Source organism: Anomaloglossus baeobatrachus, chromosome 1, assembly GCF_048569485.1.
Source record: "Anomaloglossus baeobatrachus isolate aAnoBae1 chromosome 1, aAnoBae1.hap1, whole genome shotgun sequence".
Taxonomy (NCBI): domain Eukaryota; kingdom Metazoa; phylum Chordata; class Amphibia; order Anura; family Aromobatidae; genus Anomaloglossus; species Anomaloglossus baeobatrachus.
This window is the reverse complement of record NC_134353.1, coordinates 740,987,310-741,002,021: the sequence shown is the minus strand read 5'-3', so window position 1 is coordinate 741,002,021 and position 14,712 is coordinate 740,987,310. Positions and strand designations below refer to the sequence as shown.

Here is a 14,712-nt window from a genome sequence, read left to right as displayed (position 1 = left end):
GCGACCTCCCCAGCGACATTGCAGTGTGTGAAACACATCAGCGACCTGGCCCCTGCTGTGAAGTTGCTGATCGCTACAAATCGTTCAGGACCATTCTTTGGTCCTTTGTTTCCCGCTGTGCAGCAAAGTCTCAGTGTGTAAAGGGGACTTAAAACACTGGAAACGAGTGATGTGTCACAATATCTGTCAATCACTATTCTCTGTCAGTCGGTCTCTCCCTCTCGGTCTCTATTCTCTCTCTGTCGGTCCGTCACTATCTCTGTCCCTCTCTCACAGTCTGTCGGTCATTTTCCCCTCCTCTCTCATACTCACCGATCCCCGGCGCGGCGCTGCACGGCATTCACACTGCTGCGGCGGCTTTTCCTCTTTTGAAAAAGCCGGCGGCTCATTAAACAATTTCGTATTCCCTACTTTCCCCGCCCACAGGCGCCTATGATTGGTTGCAGTGAGACACGCCCCCACGCTGAGTGACAGGTGTCTCACTGCACCCAATCACAGCAGCCGGTGGGCGTGTCTATACTGTGCAGTGAAATAAATAATTAAATAATTAAAAAAAAACGGCGTGCGGTCCCCCCCAATTTTAATACCAGCCAGATAAAGCCATACAGCTGAAGGCTGGTATTCTCAGGATGGGGAGCTCCACGTTATGGGGAGCCCCCCAGCCTAACAATATCAGCCAGCAGCCGCCCAGAATTGCCACATACATTATATGCGACAGTTCTGGGACTGTACCCGGCTCTTCCCGATTTGCCCTGGTGCATTGGCAAATCGGGGTAATAAGGAGTTATTGTCAGCCCATAGCTGCCAATAAGTCCTAGATTAATCATGTCAGGCATCTCCCCGAGATTCCTTCCATGATTAATCTGTAAATTACAGTAAATAAACACACACACACGAAAAAATCCTTTATTAGAAATAAAAAACACAAACACATTCCCTCATCACCAATTTAATAAGCCCCAAAAAGCCCTCCTTGTCCGGCGTAATCCACGGACCTCCAGCGTCGCTTCCAGCTGTGCTGCATGCAGGTGACAGGAGCAGGAGAATACACCGCCGCTCCTGTCACCTCCACGCAACTAATGAAGACAGCCGCGCGATCGGCTGAGCTGTCACTGAGGTTACCCGCTGTCACTGGATCCAGCGGTGGATGCAGCGGTGGCCGCGGGTAACCTCAGTGACAGCTCAGCTGATCGCGCTACTCACGGCCGCTCCTGTCACCTCCACGCAGCAACTGAGGTGAGTAGCGCGGTCAGCTGAGCTGTCACTGAGGTTACCCGCGGCCACCGTTGCATCCACCGCTGGATCCAGGTAACCTCAGTGACAGCTCAGCTGATCGCGCTATTGCCTTCATTAGCTGCGTGGAGGTGACAGGAGCATGGAGGTGTATGGAGGACGTGGAGGTGTATTCTGCTGCTCCTGTCACCTGCATGCAGCAGAGCTGGATGCGACGCTGGAGGTCCGTGGATTACGCCGGACAAGGAGGGCTTTTTGGGGCTGATTAAATTGGTGATGAGGGAATGTGTTTGTGTTTTTTATTTCTAATAAATGATTTTTTTCAGTGTGTGTGTTTATTTACTGTAATTTACAGATTAATCATGGAAGGAATCTCGGGGAGACGCCTGACATGATTAATCTAGGACTTATTGGCAGCTATGGGCTGCCAATAACTCCTTATTACCCCGATTTGCCAACGCACCAGGGCAAATCGGGAAGAGCCGGGTACAGTCCCAGAACTGTCGCATATAATGTATGCGGCAATTCTGGGCGGCTGCTGACTGATATTGTTAGGCTGGGGGCCTCCCCATAACGTGGAGCTCCCCATCCTGAGAATACCAGCCTTCAGCCATATGGCTTTATCTGGCTGGTATTAAAATTGGGGGGGGACCGCACGCCGTTTTTTTTAATTATTTAATTATTTATTTCACTGCACAGTATAGACCCGCCCACCGGCTGCTGTGATTGGGTGCAGTGAGACAGCTGTCACTCAGCGTGGGGGCGTGTCTCACTGCAACCAATCATAGGCGCCTGTGGGCGGGGAAAGTAGGGAATACGAAATTGTTTAATGAGCGGCCGGCTTTTTCAAAATAGTAAAAGCCGCCGCAGCAGTGTGAATGCCGTGCAGCGCCACGTCGGGGATCGGGGATCGGTGAGTATGAGAGAGGAGGGGAAAATGACCGACAGACTGTGAGAGAGGGACAGAGATAGTGACGGACTGACAGAGAGAGAATAGAGACCGAGAGGGAGAGACCGACTGACAGAGAATAGTGATTGACAGATATTGTGACACATCACTCGTTTCCAGTGTTTGACTAGCTAGGTCGTTCTGCAGGTCCGGATCGCTGTTGCGTCGTTGGCCAGGTTTGCCTGTTTGACAGCTCACCAGAGACTCACCAGAGACTTTGTAGCGATCCCGGCCAGGTTGGAATCGCTGGTGGGATCGCTGAAAGTCTCAGTGTGTAAAGGGGCCTTAATGAATGGTATTCTACCTTTTTTTAACCACACAGCACTGTTTAAATCTTCAAGTGGTTAAAAGAAGCTGAAAAGTGTGAACATATGAACATCAAGATGTTTTTTACATAGAAATGAAGAATGTTTTCTGAGATCTTTTTTAAGTGTTTTTGAGCAGACCTAAAGATGGTTTGCGTCTCTTTTATTGTGAGCTCATTTGACCACGTGTTGTGGATTCACAGCAACAGCTACTAAATGCAAATTTCACACCTGGAATCAGCTCCAGACCTTTTACCTGCTTAATTGATGGATTTATGAGGGAATAGCCCATGTAGCCCATTAAAGACCTGCTCAATACCAGCCTGAAAAAAAATTAGCTGTCATGTTTTCCATGGTGATGCTACTTCAGGAAAACTCCGGCAATCTTGCTGTTCTTCTTGCTCTGGTGTATTTTAATCAATACTGTCAAGAGTATCTCAGTTCTTTAAACCGTTTCAGAGTGTTCGAACCCTGAAGCGGTTATTAGATGTGATATAAGATAGAACATGTGAACAGGAATGTCGAGTTGACATTGTTTTGCATTTTGTTAATTTTACAGGGACACTTTTGTGGTGTTTATTCTAGGCAGATTCCATATGAAAAAGATGTGTGCATATAGCTTAAGAGACAGCTTTCCAGACACATAACATGGACATGCATATATATATAAAAACATAAATACCTTCTGAGCTCATTCACTTCACTATGTGCATTGCATAATGTGTTCTCTGTTATACTAAGAGTATCCTGAAAAAAAAAACATAATGGAACACAGTTATTACATACAATCAGGTCCAGAAATATTTAGACAGTGACAATTTTTGGTCTTTTAGCTGTTTACCAAAACATATTCAAGATACAGTTATAGAATCAAAACGTGCTTAAAGTGCAGACTGCCAGCTTTAATTTGAGGATATTCACATCCCAATTGGAGTAAAGATTTAGGAATTACATTAGAGCTCTTTAAAGGGAAGGTGTCGCGGATTTTTATAATCCAAACAATGATTACTTGTAAGATAACATGAAGTTATAATGTTATCTTGCAATAAATAAAGATGTCTTTCAGTTTTTATAATCTTTGAAAGCTGGCAATGGGGGCTGCCATGTCACATTCCAAGTTCTAGCACGACAGTGCAGCCTCAATTTACAGCACCTCATGGACATAGGGGATAGTAGTCGGATCCCGACCCCTTTAGTTCTGTTACTACTCAAATGGTAACGCCTATGTGGGCTGCCCAATTCCCAGCCGTGGGTGGGTTCAGCCGCCATTTTTCCATAGCCCACGATTTTGGCTGGGCTGTATTTTTTCCCCCTACCGCCAGGATCTGAAGGAACAAGCAGCACCAGCTTCTGTCCTAACAGCTCCGCCTCCTAGAACAGAACCAGCCTTACCGACAGCTGAAGATCAGCGTTGATCCGTTGAGGGGCGGCGTGCAGCGGTGGAGGACCGGAGCTGACCTGTGGAGCAGCGTGCAGCGGTGGAGGAGCAGCGTTCATCTGTGGAGGAGCAGCGCTGATCGGTGGAGGAACGGCGGCGTGCAGCGGTGGAGGACCAGAGCTGACCTGTGGAGCAGCGTGCAGCGGTGGAGGAGCAGCGCTGATCGGTGGAGGAACGGCGGCGTGCAGCGGTGGAGGACCGGAGCTGACCTGTGGAGCAGCGTGCAGCGGTGGAGGAGCAGCGTTCATCTGTGGAGGAGCAGCGCTGATCGGTGGAGGAACGGCGGCGTGCAGCGGTGGAGGACCAGAGCTGACCTGTGGAGCAGCGTGCAGCGGTGGAGGAGCAGCGTTCATCTGTGGAGGAGCAGCGCTGATCGGTGGAGGAACGGCGGCGTGCAGCGGTGGAGGACCAGAGCTGACCTGTGGAGCAGCGTGCAGCGGTGGAGGAGCAGCGCTGATCGGTGGAGGAACGGCGGCGTGCAGCGGTGGAGGACCGGAGCTGACCTGTGGAGCAGCGTGCAGCGGTGGAGGAGCAGCGCTGATCGGTGGAGGAACGGCGGCGTGCAGCGGTGGAGGACCGGAGCTGACCGGAGGAGCAGCGTTCATCTGTGGAGGAGCAGCGCTGATCGGTGGAGGAACGGCGGCGTGCAGCGGTGGAGAAACGGCGCTGATCGGTGAAGGAGCGGCGCTAATCGGTGGATCGGTGGCGTGCATCTGAAGATAATAAACCACAGGAGAGTGACGGTGACAGATAACACACATATACATACTGTTACACATGTACACAGACAGATCAGAGCCCCCACATATATACAGACTTAGCAGGCTCTAACCCCAGTCTGTATATATGTGGGGGCTCTGATCTGTCTGTGTATATGTGTAACAGTATGTATATGTGTGTTATCTGTCACCGTCACTCTCCTGTGGTTTATTATCTTCAGATGCACGCCACCGATCCAGCACCGCTCCTATACCGCTGGACGCCGCCGCTCCACCGATTAGAGCCGCTCCTCCACCGATCAGTCTGTCTGTGTGTGTGTGTGTGTGTGTGTGTGTGTGTGTGTGTGTGTGTGTGTGTGTGTGTGTGTATGTATGTATGTATGTATGTATATATATATGTATATATGTATATATATATATATATATGTGTATATATATATATATATATATATATATATATATATATATATATATATATATATATATATATATATATATATATATATATATATACACACACACACACACACTGGCTGTGGTTAGAGCCCCTTCCCCATATATATAAATACAATATCATATGTAGGGAAGGGGCTCTAACCACTAATATATATATATATATATATATATATATATATATATATATATATATATATATATATATATATATATATATATATATATATATATATATATATATATATATATATATATTGGTTAGCGCTCCTTCCCTATATATAAAATTTATTCTATTTATATATATATGGGGAAGGGGCTCTAACCACAGTCTCTGTGTGTATGTATATATATATATGTTAGTGGTTAGAGCCCCTTCCCTACATATTATATTGTATTTATATATATATGGTGAAGGGGCTCTAACCACAGTCAGTATATGTGTGTGTGTGTGTATATACATACATACATACATACATACCGTATTTTTCGCTTTATAAGACGCACCGGAATATAAGACGCACCCCAAACTTAGACATAAAAAAGGTAAAAAAAAGAAAAATGGGGTCCGTCTTATACTCCGGTGTTCTCTTACCGGAGGGGGGCAGCAGTGGTGGTGAAGCGGGGTCACAGGAGGCACAGGTTGTGCTGGCAGGCGCGGCAGGTCAGTGGCAGCGGGGTCCGTGGTGGCGGCAGCAGCCGTGGCGTGTGAGCCGTGCAGCAGGCCGGTGCAGTGAGTGTCCGCGGTCCCGGTTCAGTGGTGGCAGCGGCGGCGACTGCTCAGTGGTGGCAGGGACTGCTCAGTGGTGGAGTGTGTCCGCGGTCCCGGTTCAGTGGTGGCAGCGGCGGCGACGGCTCAGTGGTGGGAGTGGCGGCGACGGCTCAGTGGTGGGAGCGGCGGTAACTGCTCGGTGGTGGCAGCGGCAGGGACTGCTCAGTGGTGGCGTGTGTCCGCGGTCCCGGTTCAGTGGTGGCAGCGGCGGCGGCAACTGCTCAGTGGTGGCAGCGGCAGGGACTGCTCAGTGGTGGCAGCGGCAGGGACTGCTCAGTGGTGGCGTGTGTCCGCGGTCCCGGTTCAGTGGTGGCAGCGGCGGCGGCGGCTCAGTGGTGGGAGCGGCGGCAACTGCTCAGTGGTGGCAGCGGCAGGGACTGCTCAGTGGTGGCGTGTGTCCGCGGTCCCGGTTCAGTGGTGGCAGCGGCGGCTCAGTAGTGGGAGCGGCGGCGACGGCTCAGTGGTGGAGTGTGTCCGCGGTCCCGATTCAAGTAATGGCGCCCGGAGCGACGCATGCGCAGATGGAGCTCTCATCCAAGGGCTCCATCTGCGCACGCGCTGACTCCCGGAGCAGCGCGTGCGCAGATGGAGCTCTCATCCAAGAGCTCCACCGGCGCCATCATTTGAAAGTGGGACCACGGACAACTGGTAAGCTGCACAGCCGCCCGCCCCGCATGCACAGAGTGGCAGCCAGCAGGCTGCCCGCCCACCCCGCGTACAAGCCGCCGGGTACCTGTGCTTGCGTGCGGTGGCAGCCGGGTACCCATGGCTGTGTGCGGGCGGCAGATGGGTGACTGTGTGAGGGCGGCAGCCGAGTACCTGCACGGGCACCCGACTGCCGCTCGCACACAGCACCCGGCTGCCGCCCGCACACAGCCATGGGTACCCGTCTGCCACCGCATGCAAGCACAGGTACCTGGCTGCCGACCCCACACAGCACCCGCTGCCGCCCGTACACAGCCACGGGTACCCGGCTGCCGCTGCATGCAAGTACAGGTACCCGGGCGCTTGCATGCAGCCACAGGCACCCGCCCGATCGCCTCAGACAGGACCCCCCCCCCGCTACCGCTTTATAAGACGCACCCCCCATTTTCCTCCCAAAATTTGGGGAGGAAAAGTGCGTCTTATAAAGCGAAAAATACGGTACATACATACATACATACATACGCACGCCGATCGGTGGAGGAGCAGCGGTGAAGGAGCGGCGCTGATCGGTGGCGTGCATCTGAAGATAATAAACCACAGGAGAGTGACGGTGACAGATAACACACATATACATACTGTTACACATGTACACAGACAGATCAGAGCCCCCACATATATACAGACTTAGCAGGCTCTAACCCCAGTCTGTATATATGTGGGGGCTCTGATCTGTCTGTGTATATGTGTAACAGTATGTATATGTGTGTTATCTGTCACCGTCACTCTCCTGTGGTTTATTATCTTCAGGTGCATGCCACCGCTCCACCGATCAGCGCCGCTCCTATACCGCTGGACGCCGCCGCTCCACCGATCAGCGCCGCCGCTCCACCGATTAGCGCCGCTCCTTCACCGCCGCTCCTCCACCGATCAGTCTGTCTGTGTGTGTGTGTGTATGTATATGTATATGTATATGTATGTGTATATATATATATATATATATATATATATATATATATATATATATATATATATATATATATATATATATAAAAATATACTGACTGTGGTTAGAGCCCCTTCCCCATATATATATATATAAATACAATATAATATGTAGGGAAGGGGCTCTAACCACTAATATATATATATATATATATATATATACATATAGTGGTTAGAGCCCCTTCCCTATATATAAATTTTATTATATTTATATATATGGGGAAGGGGCTCTAATGTGTGTGTATGTATATATATATATATATATATATATATATATGACTGTGGTTAGAGCCCCTTCCCCCTATATATATATGACTATGCTTAGAGCCCCCCCATATGTATATACACTGTTCACAGAGCCACAACACATATACACCTAGACTGTAAGATCAGCGCTCTCCTCTCCTGACTTCCTCTGTGCTGCTGTGGACCTGCTCCTTCCTCTGTGTCTGTCTGTGAGCTCCTGTCAGATCAGCGCTCACCTCCCCTGACATCCTCTGTGCTGCTGTGGACCTGCTCCTTCCTCTGTGTCTGTCTGTGAGCTCCTGTCAGATCAGCGCTCATCTCCCCTGACATCCTCTGTGCTGCTGTGGACCTGCTCCTTCCTCTATGTCTGTCTGTGAGCTCCTGTCAGATCAGCGCTCACCTCCCCTGACATCCTCTGTGATGCTGTGGAGCTGCTCCTTCCTCTGTGTCTGTCTGTGAGCTCCTGTCAGATCAGCGCTCACCTCCCCTGACATCCTCTGTGCTGCTGTGGACCTGCTCCTTCCTCTATGTCTGTCTGTGAGCTCCTGTCAGATCAGCGCTCACCTCCCCTGACATCCTCTGTGCTGCTGTGGACCTGCTCCTTCCTCTGTGTCTGTCTGTGAGCTCCTGTCAGATCAGTGCTCACCTCCCCTGACATCCTCTGTGCTGCTGTGGACCTGCTCCTTCCTCTGTGTCTGTCTGTGAGCTCCTGTCAGATCAGCGCTCACCTCCCCTGACATCCTCTGTGCTGCTGTGGACCTGCTCCTTCCTCTGTGTCTGTCTGTGAGCTCCTGTCAGATCAGCGCTCACCTCCCCTGACATTCTCTGTGCTCCTGCTCAAGAACACATTTCTCGTTTTGGCAAAAAATAAAAATGTTTTCTTTTCTGTGTACAACAGTTGTAAATAAAAAAGAAATTGTTTTACAATCGGATTGATGCCTTTTTATTCTTCAACCAACAAAACGTTTGTTTGCTACGACTGTATTTATTTTAATATATACAAGAAAAATAAGTCCGGCACTCAAAACGGGACAACAAGAAAAAGTAGAATCCAGATGTTTTTTGCTCTGTATTATTTTTTATTCTTTTGATTATTGCTACAATTTTTTCTTTTTATGTCCATCAGTAATAATGGTATCTACGTTTCGACAGAATCTGTCTTTTTTCCAAGACTGTCAGTAGGGACAAGTGAAAAGCAGAGAAAAAGCTGTCTGCTGAGCCGTGTATCTAATCCTATCCTGTCTGCTGAGCCGTGTATCTAATCCTATCCTGTGGGATCCTGTCTGCTGAGCTGTGTATCTAATCCTATCCTGTGGGCTACTGTCTGCTGAGCTGTGTATCTAATCCTCTCCTGTGTGATACTGTCTGCTGAGCTGTGTATCTAATCCTATCCTGTGTGATACTGTCTGCTGAGCTGTGTATCTAATCCTATCCTGTGGGATACTGTCTGCTGAGCTGTGTATCTAATCCTATCCTGTGTGATACTGTCTGCTGAGCTGTGTATCTAATCCTATCCTGTGGGATCCTGTCTGCTGAGCTGTGTATCTAATTCTATCCTGTGGGATACTGTCTGCTGAGCTGTGTATCTAATCCTGTGGGATACTGTCTGCTGAGCTGTGTATCTAATCCTATCCTGTGTGATACTGTCTGCTGAGCTGTGTATCTAATTCTATCCTGTGGGATACTGTCTGCTGAGCTGTGTATCTAATCCTATCGTGTGATACTGTCTGCTGAGCTGTGTATCTAATCCTATCCTGTGGGATACTGTCTGCTGAGCTGTGTATCTAATCCTATCCTGTGTAATACTGTCTGCAGAGCCGTGTATCTAATCCTCTCCTGTGTGATACTGTCTGCAGGGCTGTGTATCTAATCCTATCGTGTGATACTGTCTGCTGAGCCGTGTATCTCATCCTCTCCTGTGTGATACTGTCTACAGAGCTGTGTATCTAATCCTCTCCTGTGGGATACTGTCTGCTGAGCCGTGTATCTAATTCTATCCTGTGTGATACTGTCTACAGAGCCGTGTATCTAATCCTCTCCTGTGGGATACTGTCTGCTGAGCTGTGTATCTAATCCTATCCTGTGTAATACTGTCTGCAGAGCCGTGTATCTAATCCTATCCTGTGGGATACTGTCTGCTGAGCTGTGTATCTAATCCTATCCTGTGGGATACTGTCTGCTGAGCTGTGTATCTAATCCTATCCTGTGTAATACTGTCTGCAGAGCCGTGTATCTAATTCTATCCTGTGTGATACTGTCTACAGAGCCGTGTATCTAATCCTCTCCTGTGGGATACTGTCTGCTGAGCTGTGTATCTAATCCTATCCTGTGGGATACTGTCTGCTGAGCTGTGTATCTAATCCTATCCTGTGTGATACTGTCTGCTGAGCTGTGTATCTAATCCTATCCTGTGGGATACTGTCTGCTGAGCTGTGTATCTAATCCTATCCTGTGGGATCCTGTCTGCTGAGCTGTGTATCTAATCCTCTCCTGTGTGATACTGTCTGCAGGGCTGTGTATCTAATCCTATCGTGTGATACTGTCTGCTGAGCTGTGTATCTAATCCTCTCCTGTGTGATACTGTCTACAGAGCCGTGTATCTAATCCTCTCCTGTGGGATACTGTCTGCTGAGCTGTGTATCTAATCCTATCCTGTGGGATACTGTCTCCTGAGCTGTGTATCTAATCCTATCCTGTGTGATACTGTCTGCTGAGCTGTGTATCTAATCCTATCCTGTGTGATACTGTCTCCTGAGCTGTGTATCTAATCCTATCCTGTGTGATACTGTCTGCAGGGCTGTGTATCTAATCCTATCGTGTGATACTGTCTGCTGAGCCGTGTATCTCATCCTCTCCTGTGTGATACTGTCTACAGAGCCGTGTATCTAATCCTCTCCTGTGGGATACTGTCTGCTGAGCTGTGTATCTAATCCTATCCTGTGGGATACTGTCTCCTGAGCTGTGTATCTAATCCTATCCTGTGTGATACTGTCTGCTGAGCTGTGTATCTAATCCTATCCTGTGGGATCCTGTCTGATGAGCTGTGTATCTAATCCTATCCTGTGGGATACTGTCTGCTGAGCTGTGTATCTAATCCTATCCTGTGTGATACTGTCTGCAGGGCTGTGTATCTAATCCTATCCTGTGTGATACTCCTGCTGTCCTTGGTGACACTTTAGACATTTCTGGTCACCAGGAAAATGGCTGTGCATTGTGTCCTTACATGTCATTCTCTGTTATCTGTTGTATACACTCAGATTAGGAGAGGGAGGCGTGCCATCACACACAGGAGAGCAGACTCCGCCCACTTTACAGCAGGCTGTAATCTGAGCTTTTTATACAGTCTGATTTCTGTAGGATTTCAGCAGCTGCTCCCCCTAGTGTTTAACAGTGGAAAATATCAAACTTTCTAATTTTTTTTTTTTAGATTTTGCTCAATTAAAAACAAATAATAATATTTAAACAAAACATTAAAACATTATTACTTTACATTTTTTCAGTTATTGGAATTTTTTTTTTTTGACGATACCTTCCCTTTAAATTTGTAGCTTTTTCACGGGACCAAATGTAAGTGGACAGTTATCTCAAAAGCTCTTTAATGGGCTACATGGGCTATTCCCTCATAAATCCATCATCAATTAAGCAGGTAAAAGGTCTGGAGCTGATTCCAGGTGTGAAATTTGCATTTAGTAGCTGTTGCTGTGAATCCACAACTTGTGGTCAAAGGAGCTCACAATAAAAGAGACACAAACCATCTTTAGGCTGCAAAAAAGAAGAAATCCACCACAGATAGCAGAAAAGTTAGGAGTGGCCAAATAATAATAATAATAATAAAAAAAAAAAAAAAAAAAAAAAAAGACCTGGTCCACACAAGATAACTGAGATGGCTGATTAATCGACATTGCAAAGAAAACCCCCTTCACAACATCTATCCATGTGAAGAACACTCTTTGGGAAGTAGGTGTTTCAGTATCAAGATCTACCATACAGAAAAGACTTCACAAGAGCAAATACAGAGGGTTCACCTCAAGGTGCAAACCATTTAACAGCCTTAAAACTATAAAGGCCAGATTAGAAATTAAAGAAGTTAGGCTAGTTCTGGAATACACACAAAAAAACAAAATCAGACTGATACCCTGTTGTGCCTGGTGATCAGTGTTTCACCGTCTGATATTCACGAGGTATATCGTATGGTATATGAGGTTTTCCTGAATATCCTACTATCTGTCAGTTATTATTATTGTAGTAGGAGCAGCACTACACTGTACACACCCATTATTGCCCATTACCCAACCTAATACCTCACTGTGTGTTTTTCACCCCTATATGACATTTGTCTGGTACTTAACTATATGGGCAATATCCTATTTGTTTTTAACCGAGTGAATATAATATGATAATAAATTATGAATAAAATTTGTTTTTAGAGTTTTTATTTGTTTTTTGTAGGTTTATCCTCTATATGTCAGATAATTATATGGTTTATACTAGTTCTGGAATAGCATTCTTTGGACATATGAAACCTGTACCAGAACGGTAAGAAGTAAGTATGGAGAAGGATTAGAATGGTTCCTGATTAGTGATGGGCGGACCCAGACTGTAAAAGTCCGTCTCTGTACGGTTTCCAACATACCCGAGTGCCAGGCTAGGCCCGGAATTATCAGGGAATTGTGGGTATTGATCTGGATCCGGCACTCTGGTAATTCCAAAAAATAAAAGGGAAAAATAATAAAGCAAGCGTGCTATACTTACAGACTCACTGGCGCGGCTGTAACTGCTCCTGCGGCCTCTCATTCACTTTCGTGGCTGTGCATTAGCCTTTATGCATATGCACTACTTTCCCCGACCATCAGCGTCTGTGATTGGTTGCAATCAGACGTGCCCCCACTCTGAGCGACAGGATGTCTGACGCATCCAATCACAGACCCAGTCTGGGGGTCTATATTGTACAGTAATAATGAAATTAAAAAAATTGCTGTAGGGTCCCCCTATCATATGATACCAGCACAGATAAAGCCCACGGCTACAGGCTGCAGCCCCCAGCTGTGCCCTTATCTTGGATGTGCATCATCATAAGAGGAACGGCATGCGGCTCTTTTTTTACTTATTTAAATAATTAAAAAAACGCGATGCTGTCCCCCCAATTTTGATACCCAGCCAAGATAAAGCCTGACAGCCGGGGGCTGGTATTCACAGGCTGGGGAGAGTGAGACCCATGCTTATTGAGCCCCCCCCCAGCATAAAAATAGTAGCCTGCAGCCTCCCAGAATTGTTGCATCCATTAGATGCAACAATCCCAACACTCTACCCTCCTCTTCCCGATTGCCCTGGTGCGGTGGCAGTCGGGGTAATAAGGTTTTAATCGCAGCTCACAGCTGTCACTAAGCCCTAGATTAGTATTGGCGAGTGTCTAGGAGACCCCCCCCACTACAAATTTTAAAGTGAACAGAAATAAACACAAACTAAACTACTCCCATCAAGACCGCGTCTACAGATGGCAATCAAATGTGGTAGGACGTCGATCTAGATCACGTTCACTTTCCAGGATACGGGGTGCTGGCTCAGTTGGACGACTCAATATGGTTCCTAGTGACACTGATGAATCCGACATGGAGATTGGTCAAACCAGTGGCATCCTGACAAGGCTTAAGTCTAAACAGCAACAGCCCAATACGGGCAAGCGTAAAGCATTACAGGTAATAAACTTGTCTCGCCATACCCTCTCCACCTCCCAGATTGATGTTCTGTCTAAGGGATTATCCTTTTCACCCACAAATTCTTTTCACTGCTTCACAGCAGTGAAGGATTTATATCTTTTTGCCCGGAAGGTCGTTTTAAGTAAACTTCACAATAAACGCACCCTCTCTGGAGGACCATTGGACCCTCATGAACAGCAGGCTATACGGGATCTTGAGGAGCTGCTAGACGAGGTCGTGCCCACTCCGCAAGATAAATTTCCATCTTGTGTTTTACCCAGATCAACCAGGTTTCCCCCCTTGTCCGTTTGTCCTGCTGTTGAGATATTCACTAAACTCGTTGTTAGTGATTTCGAAAAACTGTCCAGGAAACGTCGCTATGATAATTTAACACATCGAGATAGATTGGCGATCGAGTCCCTGGACAAGTTGGATGATATTGTTATTAAACCTGCGGACAAGGGGGGAAACATCGTGATCTGGCCCACTACCATGTACGAGAGGGAGGCACTTCGCCAGCTACGTGATAAGGCTACTTATCGTCTCCACTATAGCCCCGCTCTAACCTTTTCCGCTCAACTCCAGTCTATCCTCGGCAAAGCATGCGATGATGGTATCATCAGCAAGCAGGTTGTAGAGGGACTCACAGTACGTTTTCCAAAAATATCTACCTTCTATCTACTGCCAAAAATCCACAAAGATGCCCTCTGTCCTCCTGGCCGTCCCATCGTGTCCGGCATTGAGGGGTTGTGTGAGCCAATAAGTCGATTTATCGACTATTATTTAAAACCACTGGTTGAAACACTCCCCTCATATGTCCGTGACACGACGGACGTTCTCAGGAGGATAGATGGTATCTCTGTGGATGAGGGGACACTGCTTGTTACTGCAGATGTTGAGCCCCTCTACACCTGAATTTGCCATGAGGATGGTCTGGAGGCTACTAAGCATTTTTTGTTGGCTTCCGGTCGGGATGGCCCAATGTGTGACTTAATCCTTGAGTTGCTCCGCTTTGTACTTACCCACAACTTTTTCTTATTTAAAGATAATTATTATTTGCAGCAACGCGGCACTGCCATGGGCGCGGCCTGCCCGCCTTCGTACGCAAACCTCTTCCTGGGGTACTGGGAGAGGGGTTTGCTATGCGACGGGGGCGGGCCGGCCGATGCCCATGTGCAGTGCTGGTTGCGGTACATAGATGATTTGTTTATTTTGTGGGCGGGCAAGGCGGAGCAACTTGACGAATTCATGGGC

The 14,712-nt window shown here is 47.5% G+C and overlaps 1 protein-coding gene across 1 annotated transcript in view; it reads right to left on the bottom strand.

Annotated features, from left to right (window-relative positions):
* Nucleotides 1-14,712, bottom strand: part of MPHOSPH9 (M-phase phosphoprotein 9) — a 213,125-nt gene that overhangs the window by 106,263 nt on the left and 92,150 nt on the right. Inside the window, exon 15 of the mRNA XM_075322863.1 lies at nucleotides 3,170-3,234. Within this exon, the coding sequence (XP_075178978.1) occupies nucleotides 3,170-3,234 (65 nt within the window). The remainder of the gene's footprint in view (nucleotides 1-3,169; nucleotides 3,235-14,712) is intronic.